Source organism: Glossina fuscipes, unplaced genomic scaffold (genome assembly GCF_014805625.2).
Source record: "Glossina fuscipes isolate IAEA_lab_2018 unplaced genomic scaffold, Yale_Gfus_2 42, whole genome shotgun sequence".
Lineage (NCBI taxonomy): Eukaryota > Metazoa > Arthropoda > Insecta > Diptera > Glossinidae > Glossina > Glossina fuscipes.
In genome coordinates this window covers 1090466-1108061 of record NW_023998426.1, presented here as the reverse complement: position 1 = coordinate 1108061, position 17596 = coordinate 1090466, and the positions used below count along the sequence as shown (strand labels likewise).

The window sequence follows — 17596 nt, the reverse complement described above, 5'->3', positions numbered from 1 at the left end:
ACAATTACACAAATGCTTATTAAATAATTTCGTTTCATTTTTTATTGTTTATTTTTATTGCGTTTTGTTTTATCGTTTCCTTTTTTTTTTTTTTTTATTTTCAATTGTCCATTCGTATTATTGTAAGGAGGAAAACGCCTTTTTATATCGATCGGTATGTGTGTACACAATCTAAGTGATGCGCATGCATGTTTTACAAAATTTTTTGGCAAAAAAAGACGAAATCTTTTCAATTCAGCACCGTCGACCATACATATATTTACATACACACACATCTAACTAGTTCCTGTAATAAATCAGTCACTTGAACGGTTGTAGACTTAAGGCGAAAAATTTATGAAAAAATTACAAGATATTTATCGAAGGATTAAATTAAATTGATTCAACAATAGTTCAACTGGACAGGAGATAGGCTATCAAGTTCGATAATAACGAAATGAAACGTATAATGATATCTCGTGTTTGTGTAACTTGTGTGATTTATTTGTTAATGGCTGCTGTTGTCGTACAATGCGACGAAAAGAATATTAATAAACTACTCAACAATCAGGTCATTGTTAGTCGTCAAATAATGTGTGTTCTAGAAAAAAGTCCTTGTGATCAATTGGGACGACAGCTAAAAGGTAAACGCATTCATTTAGTTCTGAGTAAATGAATTTTTAATTTCTTCTTTTCTTTTTATTATAATTTATTTATTTTTATTTAAAACTCCCTATCTTCTTATTTTAGCTGCTTTACCTGAGGTTATCGTACGCAATTGCCGTAATTGTTCACCACAGCAGGCTCAAAATGCACAAAAATTAACAACATTCCTGCAAACTAAATATCCTGATGTTTGGGCGATGCTCCTAAGAAAGTACAAAACTTAAACTATATATTAAAATACGTCTCCTCAACGTCTCGTATGAGAAATTTTTCAGGTTACATCTCGTCAAAATATTTTAAGAAAAAATTTATTAAACGTAACAAACATAATTATTATCTTTAATGCAATAACTCTGAATAAGTTATTTTTTTAAAAAAATGTGCACCATAAAGAAAATTTTTGAAAATTTCTCAATTTTCGATTTCTCAAACTTTTGTTTTTTTTTCTTTCTTTAGCGTTTAATACAATTCGCTAATTAAATACTTTAAAATTACTTACGATTAATAATAAAAAGAAAAAAAAAATTATTCTTATGTGTGTGATTAGTGTATTGCATTGCAATTAGCTTTTACCTTAAGACTTAATAAAATCGAAATATATCTATGTATATACATATACATATATGTATGTAAATAAACGATAATAAGAAAAAAAAAAAAAAATTATTTTAAATAAATTAATTCCGATTCTATATAAAACATCTTTGCACCACTTTTCTCTCTAAATTTCTTACTTCTCTTTACATTCTTTTACAAGATCAACTTTAGCACTATGACTACCGGATCCTATTGCTAATAGCATCTTCTATTCTTCCTTAATTGGATGCTAAGCAAAGCAATTGTACTCTTAATCGTTTTCATTGATTTGGCTCCAAATATATAGTTGTTCTATGTAGTGAGGAGAGTCACTTACTGAATGAAATTGTAACCGTTACAACAAGTCAAAACCACGGCGCAATATTTTCCAAGGCGTCTGTAACATTGGCTTAGTACATTTATCCAGAAGAAGTTCTGCTTTAAAGTCCAAAAAAAAAAAAAACATATTACTCTCGTGCCAACAAGTACACACCTAGCCCGCACACTACAGGGGACCACGAACTATCATTAAAGAACCTATACCTCCCTACAGTTATTCGTACAACGACTTTCCAAAATGAGAAAGCGGTGAAAAAAATTGTCCGATCCAAATCATTCTCCCAATAGCGTTCGCCCTTGAACCAAAACATTTCGGTGTACCAAACTTCATCAAAATATCTCAAACCTTATAGGTTGAGCATAACAATACAAAATGGGCAGATAGATAGACGGGCTAGCGTTCAAAAGATTGATTCATAATCGCTTTCTGCATCACTCTCTGAATCAAGCGGTATGATAAAAGATGTTCCTGTCTCAGCTCTCTCTGGGTGTTGCATACATCCGCACAAAATTCACCTTCACACGCGAGTGGTGTAAGATGTAAAAACTATTTGTAATGTTCCATGAATAATTTTATTCAAAATCAATTTTTAACGACTGCCACCTGTTTAAAGTTCAAGTCCTTCCTTAAAATATGAAATATACGTTCTGTTAAGAGATCGTCTTGGCATTCGGCGTATAAAACGAAGCATTTGCAAGCCTAGTACATAGCGTGCATACTACAAGCGTACGATTTAAACTTGCAATGCTTACTCGCGAACAGGTGAAAAAGAAAAAGTTAGAGAAACAATCGAAATAAATACTCATATGCAACTAACCAGCGAGCCATAGCATCGAAGAATTCATTTAATAACTAAAACATAGTCCTGATACAGAAAGACGAAAATTATCTGTTTCAAAAATTGAGACTGACCCACCTCCTTCTGCCTACTGATACCATAAATTATACAGTAAAAATTATTCTCCAAAAATTGCTTCAAAACTGATCATTTTTTTCAAACTACCTAATATTAATTACCGTTAAAATCAGTAAATTAACTTTATTTAACAATGGCAACTCTATTCAAAAGAAACTCTCTCACTTTCTCTTTCACTTTTCCATCAATTTTCAGGAACATATGTTTTATACGATTATTGTTCAATTTCGTAAAATTGAAATTGAAACAACTCAAGAAAAGAAATAATAATAATAATAGTAATGACAGACTCTTTTAAAATGTTGAAATAGTAAAGAAACAATAGAAATTAGCATTAAGTTAATAAATTTGTAGAAATTCTTAGCGTTTACATTATAGTGTTGTTAGCTTCAAATGGTATGCCGGATAAGGTATAAAAAATCGGTGACTATTCTTTTGCATTGACTTTGGCACAGAAATCCTTCAAATTGTTGTTGCTTTGGCCTTCATCGAAGTCTTAGTAGAGGAATCAAAGAAAACACACACTATGAAATTAGACGATATTGTGTCTTGGCAAGTGATAAGAGACAAAAAAAAGGAAATCTAAAGTGAATGAAATTATTTTTTAAGGTATCAGAAAAAGATTGGGACCTATGATAAGGAACCATGGGAGAAAACCGTTGAAGAGAAAATACTTGATGGCTTTAGCAGTGTGACATTAAAAACGGCAAAATTAAAAACTGAACTAATCGATGTGGATTTAGTTAGAGGTATGTGTTTTTTTCATTTATAAAAACAATAACAAAAATAAATAAATTTCATTTTATATTAAAAAAAAGGTTCTACGTTCCCGAAAGCAAAACCTAAACAATCTCTATTAACTGTGATATATTTGGCTATATTACGTTACCTGTTTCTACCTTTATATGCTCAGTGGTGGGTACGTCAAACCTCGCCCAATACCTTTGCTTTATTTCTCTTTCTCTACATAACGCAAATGATTAATTGGGCTGTCTATACGTTCAATGTGAACCGTTTGGACCAATATTCTTCAGTGCCATCTTCAACAACACCAACGACGACGACTACAACTGCAGCAAATAATTATAGTAAATTATTTTTGAAACATGCATCATCATCTACTGAAGCAAATACACACACTACGGAAGTGAGTAAGAAATGTCTTTAGTTTGTTTGCTTACAAACAAATATTGTTATAGTAAGGGAAGGGCTACAGGCTGAAGCAATCACAGTAGTTCGAAGTATGCACAAATAGCCTATAAAGTGTGCACACGCCAACACAGACTGCTATCAATGAAGATTCCCATCTCCAGTTCGCATAACAAAAAACACAAAAATCAAGCACACATTGTGCGTATTTGTGTGTCCAAATAATCGTGTTCGTCCGTTCATCGTCCGCTGATATATTAATAGAGAAATCTGACGAGGGCAAAAACAATTGTGCATTATCTAAACGCCAATACATACAGAAGTTCTTAAATAGTGTCTGTAACTTGCGACTTATAGCAAATGTCGACCGGCTAACAGACATCCACACAATTAATAATTAAGATTCCCCCGAAAATGAATATAACTCGACTAGTTGCCCACTTTTCTTATCCATTTATAAATAACGTTTTTTTTTTTAAGCATATTGTGTCCATATCGGAACTCTTAATACCGATGGCTTTAAGTTTTTTACTGAGTTTAATTCACTCACAAATAGTGGCAACCAACATAGCCCAAAGCGGCTCTAAATGTTCAAAACGGCGCCGTTTTTCAAATGCAAGTCAAAATGGTCGCACGTCCAAAGACGTGGGCTTACGACGGCGTAAAAAATTAGTAAAGTAAGCACCATAAAATAAAGGTAATATCAGCAAGAAAACATTATTAAATAAAAGCTAATCCTAAAGATTACGTAGTCAAGACGTAGGAGATAATCTGCCTTCTCAATTATCTAATCAACGGAAGACCTTACCGGGTAAAAAGTACTGCAGTGATGTGAAAAACACTCATCTATCACAGCCTAATCTTAGACAAAAGGAAAATGTATCCTCAATAATAAGACACAACTCTTGTACTCCTGCACAACCAACGCCTTCTACGACACAAAATGTGACAAAGCACCTTCAATTAGATCTCACTCACAATAACAATGGAGACGATACGGAATGTCAGCTGAGGAGAGTAAATTGGCGTTCACCCATACATAAATGTGCGAGCATAAATAGCATTACAATTGACACGCAAGAAAAGCAGCAACAAACTTCACCGCAATCCATTTCCACCACAAGTAGTATGGGTGAAAACGCAAGCGTTTCATCGAGCAGTAATTCTTCACCTTCGAAAGCAATGCATATTGATTTATGTGTACAGGAATTTTACGATGATCTTATCGATCGGACAACTAACAATGATCACGTTGACAACATAAACGCAGCAGAAAATCGTAATCGCGTGAATGCAGGCACTCAAAGACGCGGTGCCATAGGTGAAGACGATGGTTTCGAAAGTTTAAACGGTAAAAGCTCAAGTGGTGAAGAAACTAACAATGCGCCAAATTCAAATTTAAATCAAACTAATTTGCACTCTCAAAAAGTTGAGGAAGTGAATGAGGTATAAACACCCGTGTTGGAATAATTCTTTGGTCTTTTCCTAATGTATATATTGCAGAATTCCTCAGGTTCATTCTATCGCCGGAAAGTCTATCATGTTCCCGGATCATTGAAATTGACGCGTTCTCAAGAGGTAGGAGATTTCTCACATCTTTTGGATTTTGGTCTGGATATTCAATATATTATCCAATAACTACATGCAGGTTAGCAGTGAGGAAACTGAAGAAGAAGGTGACGAGGGTGACCTAATATCGAGCCCAGCCACACCTGCTAATACCACTTATAATGAATGCACTACATCGGCTACCGAATGGCTGGGTATAACAACAAATAGTAAGTTTAGTTTTTTTTTTTTTTGTGCCATCTACCACTGGAATTAATTAGTTTATCAGATATTAATAGCCATTAAAAAGCACGCATCGGATGCTATTTACATTTTCATATATATTAAGTACCTCCTTATGCATAGTAGTCTGGTCATATGGATTATTTTTTACATTTTGTCGACCTGTTATCATATATCGCGCTATTTTGAAAACTTATTATATGAACAGCTGTGTGAAGCGAGATGGTGCAAATAATTTAATGGTAATTCGCGGTCCACTATAATATTTTTACTTGTGTTAATATCTACACCGGTTGCGGAACGGGGTATATTAAGTTAGTGCTGGTGTACGTAGCACGCAGGGGGGCTTAAGGCAGAACCACTTTTTATAATAGTGATCGATTCAGAACCATAATCTAAATTGATCCAAGCCTATCGGTCCGTCTGATGTCTGTCCATGTCAATTTATGTCCAATCTACTCGTCGCAATTCTTGAGATATTTTAATGAACATTGATACACCGATACTATTTTGGTCCAAAGAGGAACGCTATTGAAAATGGTTCGGTTCGATCCACTTTTTCGACCACTTCTCTTATAACCTATCCTCAAAAATCGTCATGTGGGAAAAAATCCAATTTTCAAAACTTTTCGGTAAAAGTGGTTGGGTAGTAGTCGGCATTCTAAATTGGAATGAAAACTTTGCACCGGTTGGGTCAATTTTTGAACTCCCTCTCACGAAAAATTGAATTTATACGGCAAAAAGGTATAATTTTCAATGCTTCATGAGGAAAATTATATCATAATAGTAATTTAACATAAAAAAATTAACTGTACTAAATTTGGACTATCTCGGCCTATTTTTTGGATCCTACTCTAATAAGGATTTTCATGAGAATTGTTCCTTTGTAGAATAGAAAACTATATATAAATAGAAATATTATAGTAATTTCATACAAAACTGATCACTACAAAATTTGAACCATTTACGTATATTTTTGGATTTTGCCGTATGTAAGGATTAAACTGTTCGGTCTTGGCTCGACTATAATGTTCCTACCTGTTCTTTATTTATTTGAATTTTGAAATCTAAAGTTATACCATTTAATCATTTATCATTCATTATATAGGTGAAGAATGTAGCTACAGTTCAGATTTGGATAATTCGGATAATTACAAAGGCAACTCAGATGATTATGGTTGTGATTTAGATTTTACACCAGCCACAATATTAAATCTTCATGGTGCAAGTGATCGAAGTACGTAAAAAAAAAAAAAAAAAAAATAGTAATCTTTTAATTTATTCGAATATATATATATATAATTATTTAGTCAGTTGCACTATTTGGGATCAACATGACATCAAGAAAGCTCAAATGTCAGTTTTAGAGATATCATCATGCATTATAGACAACGTGGAATCAATGACCGAGACAAATGATTATGTTTACATAGGAATATTCTTTTCGATATTGCTTTCATTGATACCGTGTTTTTGCCGATTGTGTGAGGTGAGTTGAAGACAAACAAGCAAAAGAATTAATTCGCACATCATATAATGTCAAAGCATAATGAAAGCATATAAAACTAGAGATGGAACAAATTCTCGGATATATAATATAGGAAAGAAATTTTAATGTGCATTTCTCTCTTTCTCTTCTTCTTTAATAGCAGATGCGGATAATAATTAAAAAAAATAAAAAATCAAGACCTAATTAACAAATTGATACACGAAAACATTATTTGTTTAACTTTGCTTATGCATTTTTTATGAATCTGGTTAAAATTTTAGGTTACCTTTGATAACGATAAGTCTGATGAGATTAATTATTTTGATATTCCGATGTTGTTGTGGGAGAAAGCTTCATTTTCATTCATCGCGATTTTTCGATTCGCTTTTGGACAAACTCAATGGGAACGTTTAGTATTAGTTTTAGGCTTTTTACAACGTCTCTGTTTAACATTGATATTGTTCATGATCTTCGCTGTGGCAGAAAGAACATTTAAGCAAAGGTTCGTTGATGTATATCATTCTCTTTTAAAAAAAAAAAAAAAAAAGTTTAAATATTTAATCAACAGGTTTCTATACGCTAAGTTATTCTCACATCTGACGTCGTCACGTCGAGCACGCAAATCAAATTTGCCTCATTTCCGTTTGAATAAAGTGCGTAGCATTAAAACCTGGCTCAGCGTGCGGTCCTACTTAAAGGTTTGTTTGTCGCTAGTATCACCCACAATATAAGTACATTTTTAATTAATCTCTTCTATATATTCTATATTCGATAGAAACGAGGTCCACAGCGCTCGGTGGATGTCATTGTCTCAGCTGCTTTTATGCTCACTTTATTCCTCTTGGGTTTTCTCAGCGTTGAATGGTTGAAAGATTCTGTGCAATTGCATTCTCATTTAAATCTAGAAGCGTTATTATGGTCTACTGCAATAGGAGTTTATGTTTTACGTTATATGACGTTAGGCAATAAGACACATCATAAGTATCGCAGCGTTTCCGTTTTAATAACGGAACAAATTAATTTATATCTACAGGTATTTGAGAATCATTATTATGTTTTTACTCCTTATAGCAATTTATTCTTATTTGTTTGTTTCCAGATTGAAAAGAAACCGAAAAAGAAAGATGAGCTTATGGTAGCCAATAGCGTTCTTAAGTTGGCCGCAGATTTATTAAAAGAATTGGAAACACCTTTCAAAATATCTGGCTTAAGTGCTAATCCATATCTTTTCACAACCATTAAAGTGGTAATATTATCGGCTTTGTCAGGTGTACTAAGCGAAATGTTAGGATTTAAGTTAAAATTACACAAAATCAAAATTAAATAGTGTATGTCTTAGCATTCATTAAATGATTGCATGGCATCACGACATTCTTTAAATCTTTATCTTACATATTTATTGAACAAATCAAATTAGTCATTGATTCCTTAACAAAAGAAAAAAAGAAAAATTTATTAACTTAAATAACAAATAAAAACAATAGAAATCACTACACACACTAATGCAGCAGATTTTCCGTTAAAGTTTTACTTCATTGAAGTCGCGTGAATTTTTCTAAAAACGCCAGATTCAATTTATGCTGAAGCCATTACATAACTTAACTTTTGCTCCAACTAGATAAATAAGTTGGCAAAGGGCTAACTGAAGCAGTTAATACCATTCCACCTACATGTAGTTATAGTATAAAATAGAATTTTATTAAATAAAAACCTGTTTACGATTACTTGGAACAATGACAAGATTGGAATTTAACACAGAAACATAGAAAACTCGTAGTTGGAGTATTCTCAAAATAATAATAGTGAGATAATAGTGCGTTTAATACAAATATTTCTTATGTAGTTAAAAAGGAATTATTTTCTTCAGTTATACTAAACCTAAAGGTTAATTAATTCTTACACCCGTCACGGCGGAATACGTAGTTCTCAACGAAACCTGTTATTCTGACAAAGCTCGTTGCAGGCAGACGATTTAAGTGTGTCGACAACGTCGTGGGAATCGTGTTGTGATGGCCCGTCTTGCCGTGGACGGTTGCCAAAAAGATTATATCTGCTTTGACTTAGCGCCCGTCACCATAATGTTATACGCTACCATAAAGCAAATTTATTCAGATGCAGTGTAAAAGTTTTTTTTTAGCTCCAATTACGTTACCAAGACCAGCTGAAACTATGAGGACACTTGTTAAACGAAATATAGAATTCACTATACTTAAAATTAACACTTAGCATATTATAGTGTGACCTAGTGAAGAAGAGTTAATTTCAAGTTGAATTTTTTCCTTTACAATTTTTTGTTTCTTTAATTAAAATTTTTAAAACATTTGAGTAATTGTGCGAATTTGTTTATAAAAATAAGGATAACCGTCTAAAAAGTGGCAATCAATGGATATATCTTAGCTTTCAATAAATTTCCGTAAGTTATGTTTGAACTGATAATGAATGGTAGGTTTCTTGTTCTTCTTATGTCGTCGTGTAGGTTTCTTATTCATCATTCTCCATAGATAGTACTTTTTTTAAAAACGGCATAAAAGAAAAACGTATCTAACGGATTTTAACGAGTAATCAAAACCGTTTTACAAGTGCAAAAAGAAGTTTGACAAAGTGAAAAATTGCGAAAAAAAATTTTAAAAAAATAATTGAAAAGTTTAAAAATTAGAAAAAGAACGAGAAAAATTTATATAAAATTAAATAAAAAAAAAAAACTAAAAAAATTATAAAATTATAAGAAATATTTTGTGTATTAGAAAAGTTTAAAGAAAAAAAGTTCATTAGAATATACAACATTTAATAAGTTAAATAAGTGTATAGAATTTGATAATAAAAGTTGAATAAACATAAATAATTCAAACAAATAAAAGTTTATAGAATAAGTATAAAAAAGTTTGCATTCAAGTCAAAAGCATTGACGGTAAGTGCATTACCTATTATTTGCAATTTCATATATTTCATTTTTTGCCAAGGAGACCCGTTTGAGATTCAGATAGTTTCCCCTGGGAATCTCGTTGGTGTCTCCTTATGAAATAGCCTTTCGAGAATAGAATCAATAAGTTGAAGTTATATTCATATTGGCGGCATACAACAACATGGCGCCATATTATTGATGTTATATATTTTCTATGTTTTTTACTTTGTTTTTGTTAAGACCGAAGCTCTTTCTATTTCAATTTTTAAGTTCCCGTCCGATATTAACTACTTCGTTATTTTGTCCGTTGCGTGAAGCAGCCCTAACTTTAGCGCCTATCACAATAATGCGCATAATGGCGTTCGTGCTGTGTCCTTTGATTCGTCCAAATGTTCAAGGCCATTTTTACTAGACTTTACTTTGCGCTGGACATCTCTTGTGTTAACAAGATTTCCTATTTTATTGGTAAGGCTAGCAGCTAACTTACTAAAATACGAGCGTTATATTCAGGTTAGATCACTTGTTCAACTATTTCTCATATACACTTCTCTACAACACTGTATTAAGTTTATTTATTGCATTTTCAATTAGATTTATAATTTTTAACATAATAAATTTACTATACCTTTAACCAAACTATATCTAAATCAAAAAAAAATCGTCGTAAACGTATGGCAGTATCGCATTAAAAATTTAGCAATGCATCAAAATAAAACGACATACACTGAAAAACTACTATGGACGAAATGGAGGAAATGGAGAAAAATTAAGGTCTCCTAGGCAAAAAATTATATATATTTAATTAGAAAATTCACTTACAAGTCAATTATGAATTTGAAACTGAAAATGAAAGTGTGATAAAAACTTTACTTTATTTAGCAAATTACACAGTAAACTAACACAACACAGAAATAACAGTTTATATAATTAATTTTAATTTTTTTGTATATTTTGTTTAATTTTTTCGTTTAATTGATGTTCTTTTCTATAATTTTTTTGGTAGAATCAATTCTCTTATTAAAAAATTTTTCTTTCTCAATCTTTCGCAAGCGCTTGCAAAATGGTTTTTGGCTAAAAAACCGTTAGTTGCTATTTCTTTTATACCAAAATAAAGAAATAAAACTAAGAAACAATAAGAATGTATGCGGAATAGACATAGAATTGTTTCTAATGAATAAGAAAAAGTGGCAACATATTCGTCATGAACTCTGTTAAATGGCAAAGCAATATAACTGAATGCTGTTAAATGGCAAATCAAACAAAAACTCTGTTAAAATTGAAAAGCTATATAAACAGTATATAAAGCATATATATATAAATAAAAAATACTGTTGCTTTTCTTTCTTTTGTTAACTTTATTGAAAACAGTTTGTTTCCGATTCTTTTTCCTTGACTTGGTCGCTTTGTTTTCATGTGTTTAGTTTTTTGGAAAATAAGCAAACTAAACTTATTTAATTTTACAAGTTAGCCTAGAAGTAGACCGCCATTATTTTTTTTTTTTTTTATTATCAAATTAAACAAAAAAGTAGCAAAATTTTCTGCTACTTTAAAAAAAGAACTTTTGCTACTTTGCAAGGCCGTCGGTAAAAGTCCCCAATTAAGTGTAATTAAGAATACATAATGGGGAGAAGTCTGCAAATTCCTTTGTTGGAAAGTTTTTAATGTCTATCTATGTGGCAATATATTTCATTGTTCCCCTAGTAAAGAATAATCTTTTAAGAGTTGGTAACAATTTGTAAACTTTGATTAGTTTTTTTGCTTTAAATTCGGGAAGAGAAGCAAAAGAATTGTTTAATAAATTTGTAGAGTTTTTTATATATACTTATAATTTTTATTCAAAAAAAAAAAAAAGTCAAAATATTTGTTAAATAATAAAGCAGAAAATTTTGAAAAAGAACAACTGAAGAGAGTAAAACGCAAAAAATTCTAAAAGAAAATTCAATTGATGCGCGTGCTATAAAATTGTATGTAAAGAAAATAAATAGATAAATGAAAGATTTCGCAAAATTTGCTGCAAAACAACAACAATACCGCTAAAGAGTATTGTTTTAAAAGCAAATAATTATTTAAAGGGTCATGTATATAAATAAATAAAAGGATTCGCGTATAATTTATTTGTAGTGCTTCAAAGAAGTAAAGTGAATAAGTGATAAAAATTGGAATGTAAATATTAATAAACAACATAAACTCTTGTAGAGCAAACAAAAACAGAAAAAAAAAAAAAGCGAGATACAAAGAAGACTGTTTTCGTTCTATATATATATACAAATTGCAAAGCAATGACCGAGGCTGTCGACATCTCCGTTGAAGAACAGCGAGTAAATGTTTTAGAAATGGGGACAGAGAACCGGAAAACGTTACAAGAATTTTTTGATGGCGATTTGCAAATAATAAAATAATTTGTAGTTTGATCAGGAATTTATACTAGAGTCGCACATGAAAGCGGTACGAATCGATTCGGAAATTAGTTCTATATGACTTTCATTATGATGATGGGTACACGAGAGTCGGTTTAATGGAAACTTCGCGTTCTTGTGGTTTATTTTTGTTTTATTCTGAAGGACAAACACAAACATATGTACATGAGTTTTGTCACAGACAATCCTGTTTACATATCTCTCTCCCAAGAAGTGTTACTTCTTTTATTTACGTATTTTGATTGAAACTGTTATTTATTTATTTATTTTTTTAATTTGTTTTGAGGTTAATTTTTATCTTACATTATATTCTTTTAGAATAAAAAGTTAGTAAAAATTTTCAGTTAATAACTTTGCAATTTTTTTTTTATTTTTTAAATAAAAACAGAAAACAGAATAGAATTTAAACAAAGCACGTTTCGAAAATTTTCCAAAAATGAAATTTTCAAATTAAATATTAAAAAAATTAAAAACGAATTTATTTTATAAAAATTGACAATATATTCAATTAAACGAAAAATGGAAACAGCAAATTTCCTGGAACACGAATATTATGGCGGTAGTCGCACCTTTACCTGGCTAGCCGATCTTTCCGGTCTCTCCATTGATTTGGTAAGTCCATCATAAAACAAAAAAAAAAAAAAAAAGAAAACATTGTTATAATTAAACACTTTTAAAATTCCTTTGCCGGTGATGTCATATCATTTAAATATAAACTTTCATCGCAAATCGCAACTAGATTTTATTTTTTCATGTAATTGTATGTGACTTTTTAGATATCACAACATTGTCGCCCTCCTTCTCGTGCTTTGTATCATTCCTTTGTATATTGCAACGTTTATAGGTTTACATGAACAATTGACCCAGAAATCATGGTTTTTGCATTTTCGAGTGATTTATTTATTTACGTTTCTATTTATTTATTCTGATGTGCGCTACGTTAGTTGACGCTTGCGGGTATAACCACACCAACCTCACAAATCTCATTGCTGGTCTTTGAAAATGTTGAGGTTTTCTTTTTTTTTCATTTCCCCGCAAAGTTTTCGCATTCGATTACTGCATCGAAATATTTCCATCAAAAGAAAAAAAAAAAAAAAAAAAAAACTACATATTTATCTTTTGATGAAATTAAAAATTTATAAATCGCAATTCTTTCTAATGAATTGACTTTTTTCTTTTTTTACGGGCAAACTTGGAAACTAACAACTTGGAAACCTTTGTCACATTTGTGAGCTTAAAGCTGCAAAATTTGATAGGTTAGCAACACGTTGTTAGGCTTATTTCATATAGAGTTACTAACTGATGGCCGATAGTCTTCAATTATATTCCGTCAAGATTTTATATCTATTTTGATGCAGTTCAGTGTAGAAAGGGCACAATCTTTTAAAGCTGCTCATCATTTGGCATCAGAAAATGCTGGTCGATAATAAATCTGTAGAGGAATGGTTCATAATAAATTTTCTTGACTTTAAGATGATTTCAAACATTTTATCACATTTAGATCATTTTATCTCTCTATATATGTATATGTAGAGCGCTTAGAGGGTAACTGAAACGAAAGTAAGAAAAAGTGGCTTAAAATGACCCCAAAAATAATACTTGAGTAACTCTATATTGTTATAATTAACATTGGATAAGGATGTACTAACCTTATGGGATCTTACGCAATAGCTAGAAATCCTCATTATACAAATATTTTTTAATATGGAGCAAGTTTTATTTACACCCATCTGTCTGTTTATAGTTCAAGGAGTACAAACCGCAGCAAACAATCGATACAAGTCCATGGCAATTAAAATTTAGTTTGATCTTTCATCTGTTCGCGGCTTACCATTAAATACTCTACACCACTTCGTTTAATTACTAATGTGATCACTTTTCAAAGTAAGGCTTTCCACCGGAAGATGGTGCGATCCGAGCCGAATTTGTGCTTGGGCCAAACCACGTCGATGCACTCAGTTTTATCAAAATTTCTGGAAAATTGCGGCTTGTAAGTGGATCGCAAAAAAACAAGACAGACGGACAGACAGGCAAGCTTAGATCGAGCCAAAAGTCATTTTCGATATAATAAAAGATGAATTTATCTCAAGTCATTTTTGGTATAGCGTACATCCGTACAAACTTAACGTGCCCTTACATCACAAGCGTTGTAGGGTGTAAATCTGTCTGTTTTGAACAGTTTTAGGTTACCTTCTAATTAAATTAATTAAATTTTCCTGCAGCGCATTATGCGGCCACTAACAGCGTAAAGAGTTTCACAAAAATGTCTAATCAACTTTGACAAGGATATATAAAGGAGGCCATACATAACTTGCATAACACACTTGCAGAAATAAATTTAAGCTCAATTGATTTTCCTTAGAAAAAAATTCCTTTTTTTTATTTTTTTATTTATTTATTTATTTTTTTTTTTTGATACTAATATATAATTTATAAAACTTATACGTTTGTATTCCCATTTGTAAATTATGTAAATTATCTAATAGGCATACCATATAAAGAGATAATTATCCAACAAAAACAACGTAATATATTAATTATATTATACCCTTCCCCTTCTTGTGGTACAAGGTTATGTTAAGTTTGTGTCGATGTATGCAACATATATAAGAGCCTGAGATAGACTCATCTTTTATAATACTGATGATCAATTAAGAATCATTTCCCGAATTCATTTAAGCTTGTCTGTCCGTCTGTCTGCTTGGGTTCAAACTGAAGGTCATATTTTGAAAAGTTGTTATTTGGATAGCTAGGAGATGGTGTGCACTAGTTAATGGTGGACCATGCCCCAATGTCGTGTTTATATTCGTTTTGTATCAATTAATATCATTAGCTAATCTTTTCGTTTATTAGGTGGTATTCGGAAACCTAGAATATTCTCTTGGTTTTTTACAAACTCTATGAAATTTTGTTTTCGATATATTAAAACATTCAAATTATTTCCAAAAATTTTGTTATATTCAATGAATTGAATCTTTTTTATAGCATCACCTTTTGAAAAAATAATACCCAGCACTTTCGCCATGATATCCCATCATATCACTTGTGGGTGCAAGCTTGTGCGGGTAAATGCAATAGCCAGAAGGACTTGAGACAAATTGCACTTTCTATTATGCCGATTGCTTGCTTGTCTGTCCGTCGTGTATCGTTGCGTTCAAGCTAGTGGCAGCATTTTTGAGATAATTTGCTGACATTTAGTGCAATGGCTCGGTCCGGATCAAATTTTCGAGCACTTCTCACTTTACTTTGAAATGTCGTTGTGCGAAGCGGTATATGGTGTCAAATGGTGGACCCTGTAAGATCAAGGAAGAAAATACCACTTGCACTTAGTCATTAGGTAATAATGGAAACAATGATATTAACTTTGAAATTTTATCTCTTTTTTGTTTTTTGCTTGTTTGTTTCTCCAAGGTCTTTATCCCATTCCCGTAATTTTTTTTAATGTAAGTTGATCATAAAACAATTCTGAGAAAAAAAAGCGGTCAATATAAATATAGTATTTAACCGGCATGTCTGGCATGAGAAAATCACAATCTACCTATCTGCGTATGCGGTTGAATTCATTGATGTTGTTGTTGTGCAATACAATCTTGGGACAGACGTAACGTTGTAAAAAAAGCGAGAACTTTTTTTCTTTCATTCGTAACGTTTTTATCAAAAATCATTCAGATTTACTCAAGTAATAGCATACACTTGTGTTTTTTTTTTTTTTTTGGGTTCTACAGGGAAACTTCTGAACCTTTTCAATTTTTAGAATCTTTCAAGATCTCAAGACTTATCTAAGCTTCTATCAAAAGGTGTCAGAAAACTTTTGATTCGCTACTTAAGCTATAAACTATACAAAATATGGACCCGGACCGATATATTACAATAGGTTAAAATATTTTGAGGATATGACATGATAAGTGAAGCAAAAATAGAATTGCTTGTTAAAAGGGCTTTGACCCATTTCCAGTTTGCTTGAAAAAGTCGGAAAATAAATTTGATGAACTTTGTAAGACTTTTGCTTCGTATGAAAAAGAACGCGTATCAACACCAACGAGTTTTTTAATTACAAACCTTTATTTGATCCCTCCTTCTCCCTCTCGCTTATTCGAATTCTTTTTTAATTTTTTTCTCTTCATCTTAATAAGAAGTATATGCCCACCAAAGTGGGGCAGGGCGTAACGTTAAATACCCTACCGAATTTCGCTTAATGCAGTTATTCATATAACACGTTTTTAAAGTGAAATGTTATATGGAAAGTGTTCGAAGAGGTGATCCGATCCGAACCTTATTCAGTAGCGTTTATCCTCGGGTCGAAACTTGTTGGTGTACCAAAGTTCATCAAAATATCTTACAAATTAGAACCCGTTGAGGTTGAGCGCAGAAAAAAAGACGGGCGGACGGACGGACAATATAATAAAAGTCTTAACTCCTTCGAAGCTTCGCAAACATCCACACAAACTTGATATACCCTTCTACCACAAGTGATGTAAGCTGTAATGGCCTAATACTTGGTGGATGTGAGATGATCTTCCGCATTTAGATCTTATTAGGTACGAAAGTTTAGGTAATAAAATTGTGTTTATGAAATTATTTTCCAAATATTCGACAAGTTTCTACGACATTGATGTGGTTGTGTGACTTGGTTAAATTCAAAAGCGTTTGTCTTATTTGCATAGAAACTTAGATAGACCGCTTAACAGTTGGAAAAAAAAATATTCTCTCGCATAAGAAATATTGAACAGGAATGAGCAATGAATAAATTATAATAAATTGAATGGTTGTGTGTCAACTGATGATCTAATTTACGAACATTCGCGAATCGTTCGATTGCTAACTGTTTTATTCGCTATGCGTAGATCATATTAAATCATATTAATTGTATTTGTGTTTTATGAAAAATATCTATTTTGATATTCGATTTTCATAATTTCCTTACCTTAATTACCTTAATTCTTGAAATACTCTTTAGTGTTTCTTTTTTGAATTACTCACAAAATTGTGAAACAAAACATTTGTGTCCATAAAATAATAATCGATGTAAACAAAATGCGAAAGCTTAAATTATGAGTCAATGGCACGAATGTTTTACTTGCATTCTGTCTACTACCTGGTGAATGAAGACACTATGTTACAAAAGTCTCAATACACTCTGTAACGATATTAATGAGATAGACCTGCAAGCATAAGCTTCATATTTGAAAAGCAATTTTTCTTGAGCACATGTATCTAAAAGAAAGTGAGAAAATTTCAGCACTGTTTTCTGAAGCGAATAATTCAGAAAATTATATTCGGTTTTAATCAAACATTTATTATACACATCTTTCACTTTTGCCTTAAAGAAAAAGAAAAAGAAAAGAAAAAAAAAAAAAAAAAAAAAAAAAAA

General features: G+C 31.5%; 3 protein-coding genes and 1 long non-coding RNA gene across 4 annotated transcripts in view; 3 read left to right on the top strand and 1 right to left on the bottom strand.

The window, feature by feature from the left end:
• The first annotated feature begins 210 nt into the window (after positions 1–210).
• Positions 211–1071, top strand: LOC119636923. The gene is made up of 2 exons (XM_038032650.1): positions 211–623; positions 730–1071. The coding sequence occupies exons 1-2, from the start codon at positions 437–439 to the stop codon at positions 867–869; spliced, it is 327 nt and encodes a 108-aa protein (XP_037888578.1). The 5' UTR covers positions 211–436; the 3' UTR covers positions 870–1071.
• A 1722-nt stretch (positions 1072–2793) lies between these two features.
• LOC119636962 (putative homeodomain transcription factor) lies at positions 2794–8998 on the top strand. Its single transcript, XM_038032722.1, has 13 exons — positions 2794–3029; positions 3087–3226; positions 3296–3624; positions 4107–4303; positions 4370–5072; positions 5130–5204; positions 5275–5404; positions 6526–6654; positions 6728–6906; positions 7188–7408; positions 7475–7604; positions 7682–7939; positions 8006–8998. The coding sequence occupies exons 1-13, from the start codon at positions 3004–3006 to the stop codon at positions 8231–8233; spliced, it is 2745 nt and encodes a 914-aa protein (XP_037888650.1). The 5' UTR covers positions 2794–3003; the 3' UTR covers positions 8234–8998.
• LOC119636963 lies at positions 8496–10775 on the bottom strand. The gene is made up of 2 exons (XR_005247195.1): positions 10628–10775; positions 8496–9073 (listed from the first exon to the last, which is right to left on the bottom strand). It is a non-coding gene; the product is annotated as an uncharacterized LOC119636963 (long non-coding RNA).
• Positions 10776–12673: 1898 nt separating this feature from the next.
• LOC119636874 (lysophospholipid acyltransferase 1) overlaps positions 12674–17596 on the top strand; it is a 23062-nt gene continuing 18139 nt past the window's right edge. The window contains exon 1 of the mRNA XM_038032547.1: positions 12674–12837. Within this exon, the coding sequence (XP_037888475.1) occupies positions 12745–12837 (93 nt within the window). The 5' untranslated portion in view covers positions 12674–12744. The remainder of the gene's footprint in view (positions 12838–17596) is intronic.